Source organism: Hemibagrus wyckioides, linkage group LG07 (assembly GCF_019097595.1).
Source record: "Hemibagrus wyckioides isolate EC202008001 linkage group LG07, SWU_Hwy_1.0, whole genome shotgun sequence".
Lineage (NCBI taxonomy): Eukaryota > Metazoa > Chordata > Actinopteri > Siluriformes > Bagridae > Hemibagrus > Hemibagrus wyckioides.
Window position 1 is genome coordinate 644,112 of NC_080716.1, and position 18,584 is coordinate 662,695.

An 18,584-nucleotide genomic window follows, 5' to 3' on the forward strand; every position below is an offset into this window, starting at 1 on the left:
TTACACCAATAAACTTATCACATGCAATTACAGTTGTGTAGTATGAAAGGTTCAGTGACAACAGCCTATGCAGGATTATAAAGGAAATAAAAGATTTAAAACATTGCTTGGTGAAATATGTTTATGGCTTGTTAAAGTTGGGCTGTCAAAATACATAATACTTAAAATAAGTAATTGTTCTTTATTATAACAATGACACAACACCACACTACAAGAAAACACTTTAAGCAGAAGGATTTTAACAGTGTGATAGCACAGTGACACAGCAGGTAGTGTTGCTGCATCACAGCTTCAGGATCCCCAGTTTGATGATGTGTTCAGGTTAGTGTCAGTTTGTGTGCAGTTTTGCATCACTTCCAAAAACATGACAGTAGTAAATTTACTAATAAATTCACTATGTGTAAACAAGTATGCAGGGTTTGTGTATGGAGCTCTGCAAAGGACTGACATCCCATTCAGTGTGTTTCCTACCTCATGTGTGAGATAAACTCCATATCAAACTTATGACCCTGATCAGTAGAGAGAGAAAGAGAGAATCCCCAAAAGGACATGTAACTTTCTCTAAAGCACTGGCAAAACTTCTTTCAATATAACAAAACTGTGTGAAAGTTTTTGTACAGTGCAGCTGGATTTCCTGTCACTGTGGGCGCCAGAGCACAGTAGTATAGAGCAGAGTCTGATACAGCAGCAGAGGAGATGATCAGATCCACTTGTTTAGTTTTATCATCAGCTTTAGCAGACATTCTTGGGTCAGTGTTGGAAATTGGATTTCCTTTTTGGTCAACAATAAGAAGGAACTCTGGTTTAGATTTTGGATATTGCTTGTACCAGTGCAGGTAGTTTCCTGTAAAGCTTGATTTGTATTTGCAGGACAGAGTAACATCATCACCTTCATCTACAGCTTTATGAGGGAAATCTGGCTCTATTGAATCTGCCATGGAGTCACCTGTCATAGAGAAGAGAACATAATGCTCTTAAACTTTAAATAATCAACAGGAAATACTTAAGTCAGACCCACACTCTGCATTTTCACACTGCATCACCACACAGACTAATATTTAATATAATATAGTTAATATTTCTGTAATAATAAAAAGTCAATGTTAACTCACCTAGTGAAAGCCACAGATACATGAATATAACAGTGAACATGATGACTGGTCTTAGCTCAGTGAAAATAGTGGAGATCTTTCTGTAATCTAATATGTTAACACCATAAAGCTTCAAAATTGCTCCACCCCACAGCATCACATGACAGTGTCACCAATGTTGTTGTCAGATTGTTGATTCTTACTGAAACATCCTGGCTTTACATTCAGCCTCATATGGGAAACCTGTCCAGAGGACATTTAAGTAAACACATACTGAAAGTAGGAAATTAATGTATTTATGTTATTTTACATATGTTAGTGATATCTCTAAATTAGAGAAAGTTTGTATAAACACCAGCAGCAGATAAATGTTAGAAACACTAAGTGGAAGAGAATTTGTTTTATTTAAGAATGAGGAAGAAATTAGTAGTTTCCCTTGGTAATTAAGGTTGAATTAATCCCTTATTTCTCAGCTCTAACAGTTAAATCTGAAAAATAAAACTTTCCTGTACTCACAGTAGCATCAGAAGAAGAGAAAGAAGAGTAAAGGCACATTCACATATAAGTTTCTAGTTTTTAATGTTTCTGACACAGCAGGTGCCAAAGAAATGACATTAGATGATTATTTATTCTTATGACAGTTTAGTGTTAAGTGGACAGTTGTGTTGTTTATTCAGAATGGTATCTCTGAAATTAGCTTAGGCACTAAGAGTAACCAGGGCAGGGGTTAGGATGTTATATCAGCAGTATGTATGATAGAAGAACAAGTATACTCTATGTCTCAGAGAATGTGAGCAGGTTGTGTGGTGCTCTGGTTCTTGACCAACATTAAGATAAGTGACTGCGCCATCTTGTGTTCACTGAAGAGAAAAACCTTAACACCAAAAAAATTGTTTTTTAACTTACCAAATTTATATATGTGCAGAAATATAATTGAAAAAAATAATTCTCTCTCTCTCTCTCTCTCTCTCTCTCACACACACACACACACACACACAGCCATTTGCAAACCCATTCACACCTAGGGACAATTTAACATTATCAGTCAGTCTACTTAGACTAGCATTATTTAGATATTACTTCAAACTTGTTGCAAAATATACACTAATAATATTAAAAATTAGACGATTGTTCAGTAAGTGGCAATATACAGTATCTCACAAAAGTGAGTACACCCCTCACATTTTCGTAAATATATGGCAACCTGTAGCTCTGGTGAACTCCATGCCCAAGAGGGTTAAGGCAAAGCTGGAAAATAATGGTGGCCACACAAAATATTGACACTTTGGGCCCAATTTGGACATTTCCACTTCACTTTTGTTGCCAACAGTTTAGACATTAATGGCTGTGTGTTGAGTTATTTTGAGGGGACAGCAAATTTACACTGTTATACAGGCTGTACACTCACTACTTTACATTGGAGCAGAGTGTCGTTTCTTCAGTGTTGTCACATGAAAAGATATAATAAAATATTTACAAAACTGTGAGGGGTGTACTCACTTTTGTGAGATACTGTATGTCCATGTGTCCATACAGCCCTAAAACATCAGGCTGTGTGGCTTGGGGTGCAGTCAGAATTCTAATTCATCCCAAAGTGTTGAGTGGGTTTGAGTTCAGGGCTGTGTGCAGGTAACTCATTTTATTCCACACCAAACTTGTAATAAACATCTTCATTGAGCTGGAACATGTTTTTGTAAGAATATAAAAACATCCTATACAATTGTGCAGCAGTTTGGAGAATGCCCACATACTGGTGTGATGGTTAGGTGTCCACAAATATAGCCATATTGTACATATTCAGGACTTTGTTAGAATTAGTATTGTTGTAATAATGTTGTAATAACTGGTTGTGCATGTCAATAAAGAAACATATGTAAAAATATGTTAATATAAATACTGAACCCTTCTCAATATCACAGTACCTCAGGTTATGGACTCTCCTTTCATACATATGCATACTTGTACCCTTTTTTAAAGGGCTACTGCAATATAAGCAGAACATTCATAAAGCTGCAACAAAATGTTCCCAATTATATATTTGCTTGAAATCTAATTTGTGCAAAGCCAATATTCAGTTATAACTTGTACTCAATTCACAGACAGATTAAAGTGCACAGTAGAATTGCACATTTTATTAGGTAGAATGTGTGTGTGTGTGTTCAGTGATTGTTTGCAGTCCGAATGACCCAGGGGAAGAAGCTGTTTGTAAGTCTGGTGGTGTGAGACTTTGTTGACCTGAAGTGCCCCCCCAGATGGCAACAGGTCAAACAAGTGATGAGCAGGATGTGAGGAGTCTCCTGTGATGGCCTTGATTTTGCTGAAGCAGCGGGACCCGGACATGTCATCCAGGGAGGGCAGAGGGCAGCCGTTGTTTTTTTGATCTGTTTTTCACCCTCTGCACAGTTTGTCCTCATCTGTGCAGCCTGTGTACCACACACCCAGACAGTATGTCAGTGTGCTCTCCACAGAGGTCTATAAGTGCGGAGCCCTTGGGTAGCGTGGCTGAGTGGTCTAAGGCGCTGGATTTAGGCTCCAGTCTCTTCAGAGGTGTGGGTCCAAATCCCACTGCTGCCAGCTGAGTCTTTTCAAGGCAGTGGTTGTGGGCTCTGGCTCCACAAAGGCAAAGGGGTTGTGGCTCCTGTGCCTTCTGCAAATGTGCTTAAGAGTTGCTGTTAGCTGGCTGCCTGGCTGCAAAAAAAAACGAGCTCATACGGTACCGGAGCCCCCAGACCCAGGTGCTGAAATAGCTCCCAGGTTTCTGCAACTGGTGTCAACGCCGGCTGCTCCATTTCACACCTTGCTTTTACAAACAGCAAGTCCAAACAACCACAGAACAGTAAACAAAACACGGTTTCCGCGTGTGAGCCGCATCAGTCGTGCCTTTACCATGGTTACGAGCTACCAACAAAACAACAATTCAACCAAGAATAAAAAATCAACATAAGAAGTGGTGGCCAAGAGGTTTGGGCAATGGAGTGCAAGTGCCAGGTGCACTGAGGTGTAAGGTCATGTGGGTGACCTAGGATGCCAAGAGGTTAAGGAAACAGACTGCTAATGCACGTGGGATGGGCTCCAGTTGCTTTGGGAACAGGCTTGTTTAAACGCGTTGAGTTATGGCGCGCCTCTACGGAATTGTTGCGGTCTCTGTGGACATTTGGTGGTGGGTGCCACACCGGTGTTTGACGAGGTGGCCGAGAGGTTAAGGCGATGGACTGCTAATCCGTTGTGCTCTGCACGCGTGGGTTCGAATCCCATCCTCGTCGCTTGTGTGCCCTTTAACCTCCTCTTTACCACAACTCTTGCACGCGGAATGCTTCGGAGTGCTAGAGGGGATCGAGAAAAGCTAGCCCTGGGTCTAGGTGTTTCGCAACCGTGGGCTGTATTTCCATGTTGGTTGGACACAGATGCTGTAAGACTGACGGGTCGCCACTGGAGATCCATGCAGATCAGTGCAGTGCACAGTCCCGAAGACAGCGGCCCGGATCGTGCACCTTTATATATCTCATCAAAACCAGGTGAAATATCTAATTGGTCTATATTAACTGAGTGTGTTAAAGATATTAGAGATTGGATGGCCGATAATTTTCTATCATTAAATTCTGACAAAAGATATTACTTATTGGCCCAAATACTAGTACACAGAAGCTCTCACAATTCAGCTTGCACCTAGAAGGATGCACTGTTACTACTAGCTCAACAGTGAAAGACCTGGGTGTAATATTAGACAGCAACTTATCCTTTGAAAACCATATTTACAATATCACAAAATCTGCCTTCTTCCATCTTAGAAATATTGCCAAGCTTAGGAACATTTTATCTGTATCTGATTCAGAAAAGCTAGTTCATGCATTCATGACCTCCAGACTGGACTACTGTAATGCATTACTAGGTGGTTGTCCTGCATCTTCAATAAACAAGCTACAGTTAGTCCAGAATGCAGCCGCCAGAGTTCTTACCAGATCAAGAAAATATGATCATATAACCCCAATATTATCATCCCTGCACTGGCTACCTGTTAAGTTTAGAATTGACTATAAACTAGCTCTACTCACATACAAGGCTCTAAATGGTTTAGCTCCCACCTATCTATCCAGTCTTCTAACACATTACAATCCACCACGCTCTTTAAGATCACAAAATTCTGGACTTCTAGTAGTTCCCAGAATATCAAAGTCCACAAAAGGAGGTAGAGCGTTTTCGTATTTAGCTCCAAAACTCTGGAATAGTCTTCCTGACTGTGTTCGGGGCTCAGACACAGTCTCCCAGTTTAAATGTAGACTAAAGACTTATCTCTTTAGCCAGGCATACATCTAACACTTCCCATAACCTTGCACTCCAGTACATCTGATTAAATGCACATTCAGCTAGTACTGCTAATATTATGAACAGCAGCTACGCTAATGCTGTTCCATTGTTTCCTTTCTTCTACCCATCCCGAGGCATACAGAGACTGTGCCGGCTCCAGTGGCATCCGGAGATGGACCAGGTCCAGCCGGGTTCTGCTTGTGAGGATTGGGATATTCAAGCAGCGCCATGGACAACAACCTCCTTATTGATTCACATAACACTATACACATGCTGTATCTACATCACACAATTGTCACCCAAATGAGGATGGGTTCCCTTTTGTGTCTGGTTCCTCTCAAGGTTTCTTCCTCATACCATCTAAGGGAGTTTTTCCTTGCCACAGTCGCCTCAGTCACCTCAGGCTTGCTCACTTGGGATAACATCTAGGACTGTTTGTCTGTTTGTCTGTTCATATGTTTGTTGTTTTCTTATGTGGTTTCTCATGTAAAGCTGCTTTGAGACAATGCTCTTTGTTAAAAGCGCTATACAAATAAAATTGAATTGAATTGAATTGATTGCAACAGACTGGGATGCAAGTTCATATCAGCAAACCTTGTCAACAAGAGCCTAAGCCTTTCAAACCTTTCCTGGGTTTGGATCTTGAATCACGTCTGGTAATGGAAGCATGCGTGGTACAACCATTGCGACCGCCTGCCAGAGTGCCTCTCTTTCCCGACCTGGCAGGCCTCCCTTGACCACAGCCCCACAACCCTCCAAGTGCATGAGTAGCATCGCCAAAAAAAAACATGGTTATTAATTAATGTAATTAATTAACTGATTAAATATGATTGTGATAGTTAAAACTATTGATAAACTGATGAAAATGAATTACCTGTAACTAGAGTGAGAATCAGTGGTATGTATCTCACTATGTACAGTAAGTTGTATAGTTGATCCATTTCTGAACACAGCTCTATGAGGATTCTGTATAATAGTGCTGTATGTGCTGAACTTTACACGTCTCTAGAAGGACACACCCAGGAAGTGATGCAGTTTTAGTGTTATTTTGTACAGATCACTTCACACAGTGTCAGTGACAGAAATCTAGAGTCATTATGGCTGGTTTTGTATTTCAAGATTCATCATCTATACAATACTATAAGCCTTTATCTGTTTGTGTGGTTTTTAAATTATTTGTACATTTATAAATAATTATGATAATTTGCTGTGGAAAATCATAGGAAACTGGATCCAGATTTAAACAAAATCTCTCATAAGTAAATTTGCTGTGTCTATAACCAAAAGGTAATTAAATTCAGTTCAATTCAATTCAGTTCACTTCATTTTTATTTGTACAGCACTTTTAACAATGGACATTGTCTCAAAGCAGCTTTACAGAAATACAGAAATTCAGAATAGAAATTACAAAGTTGAAAATTAACTTTACCCCTAATGAGCAACTCTGAGGCAACAGCGGCAAGAAAAAACTCTGTGAGACGATATGAGGAAGACTCAAATGTGAACCCATCCTCATCTGGGTGATACCAGAGAGTGTGATTATGAATAAATTACCTTCTAATTGTATATTATCAAACATTAAAAGCAGCAGAGGAGATGATCAGATCCACTTGTTTAGTTTTATCATCAACTTTAGCAGACAGACGTGGTGGCATAGGGATTTACCTTTTACCCTCCTTTCTGAAAAGATCAATGATAACTTACCTAATGAAAGCCACAGACACATGAATATAACAGTGAACATGATGAATGGTGTTAGTAAAATGACAATATTCTGAGGTCTTTCTGTACTCTATTATATTAATATTTCAGAGGTTCATGTCTCCACAAAGTGTGACACTCTCCATCCCGCTCCCTGTATTCCAGAATTAGGCTCCAGGTTGGAGCTTTAATTTTCAGAGGCAATTACAGTGGGATTTGAACCTCCTTGGACCTCTGGAGAAACAAGCTTCCAAGCGAGAACCAAGGCGGCAGTGCAAGTTTCCATTAGTTTTATCCCAACCACTCTATTCCATGTAAAACCAGGGCTCGTCCAGGATTTGAACCCGGGACCTCTCGCACCCAAAGCGAGAATCATACCCCTAGACCAACGAGCCAGGTTGTCCCTGTGCCGCTTGATGTGCGCCAATGGAGGTTCACTGTACTCTGTAACTGTATGACCTTCCTGTTCATATGGACTGGGGTCCGAGTAAAAGGAACTCGGTTACACAAAGTCAAGTTAACAATAAAGCGAGGGCTCCTGTGGGATTCGAACCTTTTTGGAATCCAGACGCTAAGTGTGAACCAAGTAAGCAGCTCTTGCCATTGGGCCAAATATGTCATTAATCTCGGTGGACATGAAGATCAAAATCAATTCTTGTAGAACAAGCTTGCTTTAGTGTCAGGTGGAGGTTTCAGTATAGGTCAAGTTTACAGGATTGTAGCTTCTTTGCTGGAAACTGTACTGTTGCTCCAGTATAGCTTGGTGAATATTATGAGGCTTCAAATAGTTTCTGTGATATTTGCAGTAAGTTTACAAATGATTCCAGTTGGTAATACAATTGAATTAGCTGGTTGCTAAAGAAACTCAGGTGGCTGGTGGGGTATGGTTTGGTAAGAGTTCTTATTCTTAGTTATACATACTTTCAGGTATCCTGTAATTCTCAAAAATATATTAAAGACCCTGCAAAGACACACATGATGAACACATTAAATCTCATTCTCAGTAAAACAAACAAACAAACAAACAAATAAATAAAAATAAATCAAATCAGCTGCTTGTCAAAAGAGTTTACAATATGCACATTTTTATTCCTAGAACAGAATCAAATTCCAGCATGTGATCTTTACACTGTCAGTAAAGTAAATACACGTAAGTAAATAAACCATCAAACCTGCCACTATTGTTTATGAGAACTGCACTTAATACTGCAGAGGGAGTGAACATGTGGCTTCTTCAAACACACACCTAACTTTTCTATCTGTATTTGGATTCACTTAGAATGTTTTGTCTATTCAATTCAAATAAAGTATTCATATATGGTTATATACATACATTTCTATTGGATCAATAATCAGAATGCTGATGTTATGCATAGCTTCCAGTCTTTTCTTCTTATTGTGATTCTTTAACACTTTCATGTTTGAGGTCTCTGTAGGTTTTTGGACAGTGAAGTTGACTTTCCTGTCACTGTGGGCTGCAAGGCGCAGTAGTACAGTGCAGAGTCTGATACTGAAGCACGCGAGATCTCCAAATCCACACGCTTCAGACTCTTATGAACTTTAGCAGACAAATGAGGATGAGGAGTATCACCTGTCTGATTCCCTCCCGATTCCGTCAACAGAACGAGGAATTCTGGTGCTGCATTGGAATATTGTCGATACCACTGTAGATTGTTCATAGAAACAGTGTATTTATAATCACAGGAGAGTGTAACTGCTTGCTCCTCTTTACCATAGACAGCAGAAGATGTTGGAGTAATGCTGTCCTGTGTGCTCTCACCTGAAGAGGACATTTATTTCAGAATATTATCATTTTATATTATACAGTATACATACAGTACATGCTTACAATCTAAAACACTCACACATGGAAACATTTCTTTACTAGTTATAAAACATTTAAACATGATATATGGGGATATATAAAATATAAGCTTACCTATGAACATGGTAAAAAACAGAAACATACAGAAAACCATCATGTTTTAATTTCCTCTGTTCTTCTGAAAGTTTCCTTTTTATGTTACAGTAAATGTCAAGTTTCCTTCTACTCTGTCTTCAGTGAAGCATCTAAGCATTTCTTGTGTACAAAGCCTCAACTGTAGCTTCCCTCTGTTTTAACCAATCAGAGTGCAGGATGTGCAGCATTATGTAAAATACACACACATGTTCTAAAAGAAATTAATGGTTAAAAGATTTGTATATTTATTTACTACACTTCCTATTTCTATAAAGTAAACATTAGGATACTTAAGGATATTTAAGCCCGATTTGCAAATCAACGAGCTCGCCGTCAGATCGGGCTGTGATTGTGGGAAAATCAGCAGGTGATCAGCGCTCGGCAATCTTTATGTGTGAACTACTCAACAACGCATCAAAGAGGCTCACTGACGCGTCGCTGACAAAATCCAGATATCTGGCATGTTAAATATCTGGGATGGTCAGCTGACTCGACATCACGTGATGTCAATTGTAGCTACGACCTCCAGCCAATGAGAGGAGCAAGTCAACAGGTTGAGGTCACCGGAAGAAAAGCAGCAGAGTTGTTGTCAGATCGTGTGGTGTGCGACCCCCTCTTGTGGATCATTTACGAAGCGTCGCGTAGTGTGAACACCACAAGGACAAAAAGACATACAGTGAAGTCATGTAGTCTGAACAGCAAAGCAATCTGCCGACGGTTAAAGTCTTGTAGTGTGAACTAGCCTTAACATGCCAGATATCTGGATTTTGTCTGCGAGGTGTCACCGACGCGTCAGTGAGCCTCTTGATGCGTCGTTGAATAGTTCACATATAAAGATTGCAGAGAGCTGATCACCCGCTGATTTTCCCACGATCACAGACCGATCTGTCGGCCAGCTCGTTAATTTGCAAATCGGGCTTAAATCGGGCTTAAAATCCTGTAATGTGAACTAGGCTTTACACGTCTCTAGAAGGACACACCCAGGAAGTGATGCTGTTGGAGCATAATTTTACACAGATCATCACTTCACAGTATCAGTGACAGTGAACTGAGTCACTAATACAACACAGAACTATTCCACTGTTGCTGATCAACTTTTTGTGTGATTTTGTTTGGATTTTTTGGATGTTTTGTTTTCCTTTTTCTCTCTTTTTGACCTTTTGTCTATTTGTGCACCTTAGTTTATTAGGTATTCCTCCTTTCTTTTTTTACTATAAAAATTAGCTGAATGGTTCTTTTTTTTTAACCATAAACATTAGCTGAATGGAAGTATTCTTTCTATACTCTAATATGTTTAATTTCATAAAGATTCCTGAACGCAGCTTCTTAGACCACTCGGCCATCTGGTTGAAGTCTCTTCTGGAGGTGTGGGTTTGAATGCCATTCCTGACATTGGTTTCTTTCTTTTGTGTTGTGATCCTGTACAGAAGTCTGTCGTTGTATATTAAGAGATACTTTGACAGTGGTTAAGGGTTGCTGATTTGTTGAATGGCAGAATGGGGTTTAAGCTACATGGTCAACTAAACAGGGCCGTTAAAGTAATATACGTTCTCTCATTGAAAAAAAAAAATGCTTATTTAGCAATTTTTTATAGTCAGATGTAAGTGTCAGGACATAAAGTGTCATTTCAATATAAAACAACACAAACACATACACCATAAAAAAGAAACAACCTAATTTATTTGGATATTCCGCCCAACCACTATTATGTATGCAAATATATTCAGGTCACATGACTGTAAAAGCATGTGTCTGAACATGACGGACATTTCCCAAGAAAGCACAAACACTGTGAGTAAAAGTTTAATACTCACTTAGATAGTTGAAAACATCAAATCAGTAAACAAACAAAGCTAGTAGCTCAATGCACAAGCTTTATTATTTTAAACTGTATTTATTGCATTCAGGCTCATAAGCAATATACACCAGAGTGTGCGTTGAATAGCAGTTACTCTGATTTGTAATAAATTAGCCTGCTTTCAGCTTTCAGAAAATGAAAATATTATGCAGTGTCATGTGAGTCTAAATTGGGAGTGAGCAGAACTGCAATTTGCATTTCCATTCCTTCCACCTTTCTAATTTCTGTAGGTAATTTCTGTACCTATGTGTGTTCTACTTTGGTTGTAGTAGGTCTGATAAGCAGCTGCACACCTCTTTTTCACTGAATCTGTGACTTTTTTCTTACGTTTAATATGAGAATTCATAATAATATGAGAATCCATCGTTGTTGTTATATGCTAATCAGGACACACGGAAGTTTCACGTGACATTCTGCACTCCTCCTGTCTCATTAGCATATTTAAAAAAATTTATAAATTCAGTTTTATTTTGTTGTACAATAACAGTTCAGGGGATTTGATGTTATTGATGTTATTATGCTTTATTTCTCCTTTGTGCAGGTCTATTTTGAGAAGTTATCTTACTTTAAACCATTTAAAATTTTTAAGAGATAATTCTGTCTTTGCTTCACACTTTCTTTTTTTTTTCTTTTCCACACTTTTCTAATTTAATTACAAATTGCTAGGAGTGAATGAGGAAATGTGTGTGTGCATGATGTACTGAAAAGTCTGGAATCCCATCAAGAAATGTCTAAAAATGTCTCAATATCTCAAAATAATACATTTATTAATAATAAATTTACTAGTAATAAGAGTCCTCCAACATACATATGTATTTTTTTTTAATTCACTAGTAGAACTGTATTCAATATAACAAAACTGTGTCAAGGTACTTGTACAGTGCAGCTGGATTTCCTGTCACTGTGGGCGCCAGAGCACAGTAGTATAAAGCAGAGTCTGATACAGCAGCAGAGGAGATGATCAGATCCACTTGTTCATCACCATGAACTTTAGGAGACATTCTTGGGGGGATGTTTTGACTTGGATCTCCATTTGTAGAAATATAAAGCAGGAACTCAGGTTTAGATTTTGGATATTGCCTGTACCACTGCAGGTAGTTGATTCCTGAAACACTGAATTTGTATTTGCAGGACAGAGTAACATCATCACCTTCATCTACAGGTTTATAATTGAAAAGTGGCTCTATTGAATCTGCCATGGAGTCACCTGTCATAGAGAAGAGAACATAATGTATTTAAACTTTATACAATCAAGCCAGAATTACTTACATAACGCTTTCTAACACTATACAATTAAGACTATCTAATCTAGTTAAAATTTCTGAATATACAAAAATCAACGTTAACTCACCTAGTGAAAGCCACAGACACATGAATATAACAGTGAACATGATGGATGAGCTTATAAATGAAATTATTCTGATCTCTTTCTGTAGTCTAATATGTTAACATCATAAAGCTTCATGAAGCTCCACCCCACAGCATCACATGACAGTGTCACCAATGTTACTGACAGATTGTTGATTTATACTGAAGCTTTTTACATTCAGCCTCACATGAGCAACTGAGCAGATAGTAAACAGACACAAACTGAAAGTACGAAAAATACATAAATAAAATAAATAAACTAATAAATTTGGGAGTGTGCATTGTGGGAAGTGGAGTCTGGTAGGAGATAGTAGGATTACAAACAATTTGGGGAGTATTTCAGCGTGGAGAGGAAGAAAACAGCCTTTTTTCTTTCTCTTGTCTATTCATTATCTATTTTTTAAATTAGTGTCATCAGAATTGTTGGTTTTTAATATCATTATTTTGTCATTTAAACATGAAACTGTGTACAAATAAAGGGTGTAGTATATAATTATCTCATGACAAACATCACATTGCAAGTCAAAATGTACAGAGGTGCTTTTATTTATTGCAGCTATAACGTGCTTGTCTCTGCTGGAGTAAAAAATATATATTATAGATCATGCCTTTTTACAGAATTTGCATGTATAGGCCTACTGCAATTTCAGTTTCCTTTCTTGATTAAAGCAAACTGTATGCAAGGCTTGATGATGTGTTGAAAACAATCAGAGATTATTAAAACATTCTGATCTAGACTGATCGGTTCTAGACTGCATTAAAATCACAAATCATTTACAGTCTGTTTTAAGCAATGCATTCTATATAAAAGTTCTATCTATGTAAGGCTGAAAAATAGCTTTATTATTATTATTATTATTATTATTATTATTATGTAAAGTAGTATTCATAATCAAAGAAGTCAGCATCAGAATCCTAGTACTTGTCCAACAATAAGGTAACAGACTGTGCCATTTTGTGGTGAAAGGAAAGTGACTTTAACACACCAAGGTCTTTTCTGATTAAATTTATTCATTTATTCATTTTTTGCACAGATAAAAGCCTGCTCAGAATAAGAAACCTTTTTTTTTTTTTTTAAATTATGGCATCCCACTCACTGTGTGTGTGGAGTTTGCATGTTTTCCCAGTCCTTGGTGGGTTTCCTCTGGATGCTCCGGTTTCCTCCCACAGTCCAAAGACATGCTTCTAGGCTGATTGGAGTCCCTAAATTGGCTGTAGTGTGTAAATGAGTGTGTGTGTGCCCTGCGATGGGTTGGCACTCTATCCAGGGTGCCCGATGATTCCTGAGATGCACAGGCTCCCTGAGAATAGATCGGATAAGCGGTACAGACAATGAAAAAAAAATTATGGAAATAACAATTTGCAGAACTTTATTCAACTCCTGAACCTGTACAGAGCCTCAGCTGCTTCACTGAAGTTCAGAATTGTTCTTAATTGGACCGTCTTAGTACCTTTCTGTTTAACTTTCTGTCTAAAGTAACAGAGAAAGTTCTGGTTTCCTGGCAAAAATAGAATAGTTACAGAATAATTAATTAATTAATTTAATTAAAATTTATTTAATCCTAAATAATCCTTAACCAAACATTATAATAATATAAACTCTTTATAAATCTTTAGAAAGAAAGAAAGAAAGAAAGAAAGAAAGAAAGAAAGAAAGAAAGAAAGAAAGAAAGAAAGAGACTTCCCCAAAAGGGCATGTAGCAAAACTGTGTGAAGGTTTTTGTACAGTGCAGCTGGATTTCCTGTCGCTGTGGGCACCAGAGCACAGTAGTATAGAGCAGAGTCTGATACAGCAGCAGAGGAGATGATCAGATCCACTCATTTATCTTTAACATTAGCAGACATTCTTGGGGGAGGTTCGGATTTTGGATCTCCACTTTGGTAAATATAAAGAAGGAACTCAGGATTAGATTTTGGATATTTCCTGTACCATTGCAGGTAGTTGTTTGTTGCAGTTGTTTCATATTCACAGGAAAGAGTAACATTAACACCTTCATCTACAACTTCATGAGTGAAAAGTGGCTTTATTGAATCTGCCATGGAGTCACCTGTCATAGAGAAGAGAATATATTGTTTCTTAAAATAATAAGGAATAATAAGGTGTTAAACAAATCATACTCACAATTTGCTACTTTTTAAAAATGCGTGTTCATGTCTAATTCAGAACATAGTATTTTTGCAATGATAAAAATGTTTACTCACCCAGTGAAAGCCACAGACACATGAATATAACAGTGAACATGATGAATGATCTTAGCTGAAGGAAACTGTTCTTTCTGTACACTGATATGTTAACATCATCAGGATTCATGAAGCTCCACCCCACAGCATCACTCACATGACAGTGTCACTAATGTTACTGAAAGATTCTTGATTCTTACTGAAGCATTCTGGCTTTACATTCAGCCTCACATGGGGAACATGTCCTAAATCTATTTTAAACAAACAGGAAAAGCAAAACTAAAAGCAGGAACTGATAATAAAAGGTAATAATCACTATAATAAAGTTTAATTATGTTATTATTTAAATAATTATTATACAAACATTAAATCACAATTTAAATTAAATCAATTTAAAAAGGTTCTGTTGTTGCATTTGGTGCCATCTGTGACACATTCCGTCTTATAGTCTGTATGATTCTTGATAACTGTACTGTCAGAGAGTCAAACCTTTCCTTAATGCGAAAAATCTTCTGCTTTTATATCATAATTGTCTGTTTTGCTTTGTTTTGCTTGTCAAGAGCAATCTGCATTGTGGGTGCTCCTTTTAAAAGAGATATCAAAGATATGTAAATTGGCTGCAAGCAAAATGACAATGGATCAAAATTGAATTGGGACAATTTCAGGGTAAATAATTAAGAAATCTAAAAATCCATGGTGTAAAAAAACAATTTTAAATAATTAGTTATCTTTTCATGTTTCTGAATGTAGAAAATGGTGACAAGCAAGCCTGCATCTTCATTGTTTTGCTATTCTACAATGGTTTAAAAAATAATAATAACACACCCACAACTTATAATACAGCATATGAGTAGTATCATGGATACCTGGGATATTTCCTTGCTAGATCACCAGAGGGCAGCACTGCACATTAGAGTTGAACTCTATTTTGGTTGTATGTTTATTTCCCTTGTTCAGTTGGTTCACCTGTTTGGTGGTAAGTGAGTAGTGACAGAGGAATTTGCTACCCGAGTTAAGCTCCTTTGTTGTACCTTGTAATTAAGCTTTTGTTTGACGCACATTTGTTTGCCTAGTCTAGCCTAGCCTAGCCTCACTTAGCATAGCCTGGCATAGCCTAGCCTACCTATTTCCTAATCAGGTTTTGGTTTGCTTTATTTTACTGCAATTTCTGCTTCTATGTAGTAGTTTATTCAGCAGTATAAAAGACAAATAAAATGTTATGAAAATAAAATGTTTTTGATGAATCCTTCATTATAAGAACAGGAATTGTGGGATCTTTTGATTCTGTTCGCCAAAAAGATTCGCTCAGTTTCATTTACTGATGTTCTCAGTGACCCTTTCAGTAAGTTACATCATTACACCAGACAAATGGCAAGTTTTTCAAGAGACAAATAGAATTATTTAAATCAGCGTCTCTAATTTTAAGAGAAGGTCTGTTTAATTTCCTTCCAAGATCAGTGATAGATTGGTGATCAAGTGGCATGGAAAGAAATAAACATTTTTGCTTAAGTGAATGAATAGTTTTCAATAATTTTTAAATATAGTCATAGTCATCCCCCGTTTATCACAGGGGTTACGTTCCAAAACCACCTGCGATAAACGGAAACCCCACCCCCAAATGTTTTTTTTTTCATTGGTTAAGCCGCAAATTACCTCCCACACTCTTTAAACACACACAGAAAACATTTGCAAGCATTTTCAATTTGCAAGAATTTGGGGTAAATTCATGGAAATATCACATTTATAGTGAGTTCTGTATGTGTGCATGTTCCTTGCCAGAAGCCTTAGAAGATGCAGAACAAAAAAACAAAACAAAAAGCGTACACAGAACAAAACGAAACACTCGGGACAGTGACGTGCCCAACAAATTATGCTTTCCTTTCCCCAACTGCACGTATAACCAGCAGCCAATCACAACAGTGATTAAATGAATGGGGCATTCCAATTGGCCAGACTCGTTACTCCAGACGTACTGTATTTTGATTTTCAGCATCCCTGCACCGCGCTTTCCTAAACATCACTACGTGTTTTTATTAACATTTTACTTCATTTTCAATGAATGTTTATATTTTGTAAATAATAATTATATTTTTATGAATAAATTACCTTATTTCAACATAAAAACAATTCACTACAAGGTTCGCAGATACCGCGATATACCGGGTTATGTTCCAAATAAAAATCTGCGATATTCCGGGACCGCGATAAATGAACCGCAATATAGTGGGGGATTACTGTATGTCATTTTTACACCTCTGTGTTTAGATGATTGTCTTAGTGCTCCACACTTTTCAAACACACTTTTCTGCCCTCTCTCTTCTTGTTGAAAGGGTGACAAACTGAACAAACAACATCAGCGAGTCAACAAATCCTTGTTCATTCTCCTAGTTCAGCCATTTCATTCACAAACAACATGAAGCAGTTCGGTCAGAATCAATAGTTCCTCTACCATTAGACTCAAAGTAAGAGGCATGTTCATTCAGTACGTCTGACCCGGGGCATAGCTAGGGCTATTTTAATCTAGCCCCGAATGTTTTATCCCGAATTTTGCCACTGGAGTGTAGCTGAGTGGAGTTGAGCACTGTTGTCGTTTTCTGTAAGTGATTTTGACTGACATCTCTCTCCACACACAGACACACACACACACACTGTGTTTTCGACTTGATGCGGCGCTGCGCAGACCAATTGATGTATGACGCCAAAATACCGTGAGAGTGTGCGCTCGAATATGCTCTAGAACCGCTCTTGTGATACTTTAATGTCATACAACACCTATCGGTCTTTACAGCGCCGCTTTAAGTCGAACAGACCTATACACACTCACACACCACGTGACTAAAATACACACTTACACGCACTCACACACCACGTGACTAAAATACACACCTGTACACACTCACACACCACATGAATAAAATATCTTACAGCCCTTGAGCATGACAGCAATTAAAAAAAATGTCTAACTTTTAATTTTTAATGTTAACACAGTTGATAAAAGTCGGCTAACAAATGTATGTTGTGTCAAAAAGGAGGCCCACTGTCTTTGATTCTGAAAACCCCTGACATATAGGACCCTTTTGAATATTATTCCATACCAAAGACATATAAAATCCTTAAATTAAATAAGCCTAAAGATACACCTAAATTAAATATAAACTGCTAAAGCACCAATACATTACAGTCTGAACATCATGACTTTCTATTATTCAAGTATTTAAGTTAAAATACATAAATGGCTTAGGCGAACAATGGTCCAGAACAGACTCAATCAAAGGAATTCTCAGCACTATAAATACTAGTATAGTAATTGCCTGTTTTGCACAAGTCATGAAGTAGAAAAGATACAAGCAGCAAGACAGATGAGAGAATGAGAGATGAGAGAACAAGAAAAGAAGAGAAGAGAAGAGAAGAGAAGAGAAGAGAAGAGAAGAGAAGAGAAGAGAAGAGAAGCTTTAAAAAAAAAAGAAGAAGAATACATACAGTAGTGCCAGCATCAATGAGGAATGAAATAAGAGGTGCAAGTAAAATAGATTATTGTAAAATAATAATAATAATAATAATAATAATAATAAAGGATCTACACGGCACTGCTTCACACACAAGCTGTAAAAGAGATAATATTGCACGGTATACCTGTGTGAGAGAGAAAATGTAATGTAAAAATGTTTAATAAACTCCTTTTTAGTAGCAAGACTCTGAAATAATGGGAGGAGTCAGGAAAAAGTCAGGACTGAATGAAATTTTTAAAGTTGCATACTATTTGTGTAAATTTGTTTTTATTATTAAACAATATTACATAAAAATCCTTTAAAAATGTGTTATTCTTGCTTACCCTCTCTCCCTAATTAGCCCCTGATGTTTACAAATCCTAAAAACACCCCTGCGTCTGACCAATGATATGATCATTCACAGTCCACATTCTGCTTTTTAATCCTGAATAAGACTGTTGTAGTTTATATTATATATAAGTAAGTATTAGTGCATGATTAATTTTGTGGTGTTGTTATCATTATAAATCTCTATAAATTATTATAGAATTTGTGTATAAGTGATAAGTAGTTTTCTTTGTCATCTTAACCTCTGGCTTGCTCATTGGAGACAAATATAAATTTAAATTCTG

At 37.5% G+C, this 18,584-nt stretch overlaps 3 non-coding genes and 1 gene segment (V, D, J or C); 2 read left to right on the forward strand and 2 right to left on the reverse strand.

The window, feature by feature from the left end:
- The window catches only part of LOC131355856 (T cell receptor alpha variable 20-like), a 16,987-nt gene extending 4,681 nt beyond the window's left edge, over window positions 1–12,306 (reverse strand). The window contains 2 exon segments of the V gene segment in view: window positions 11,833–12,122; window positions 12,267–12,306. Coding sequence covers window positions 11,833–12,122; window positions 12,267–12,306 — 330 coding nt within the window.
- trnal-uag (transfer RNA leucine (anticodon UAG)) lies at window positions 3,584–3,665 on the forward strand. Its single transcript has one exon. It is a non-coding gene; the product is annotated as a tRNA-Leu (tRNA).
- trnas-gcu (transfer RNA serine (anticodon GCU)) lies at window positions 4,273–4,354 on the forward strand. The gene has a single exon. It is a non-coding gene; the product is annotated as a tRNA-Ser (tRNA).
- trnap-ugg (transfer RNA proline (anticodon UGG)) lies at window positions 7,421–7,492 on the reverse strand. The gene has a single exon. It is a non-coding gene; the product is annotated as a tRNA-Pro (tRNA).
- Window positions 12,307–18,584: the final 6,278 nt, after the last annotated feature.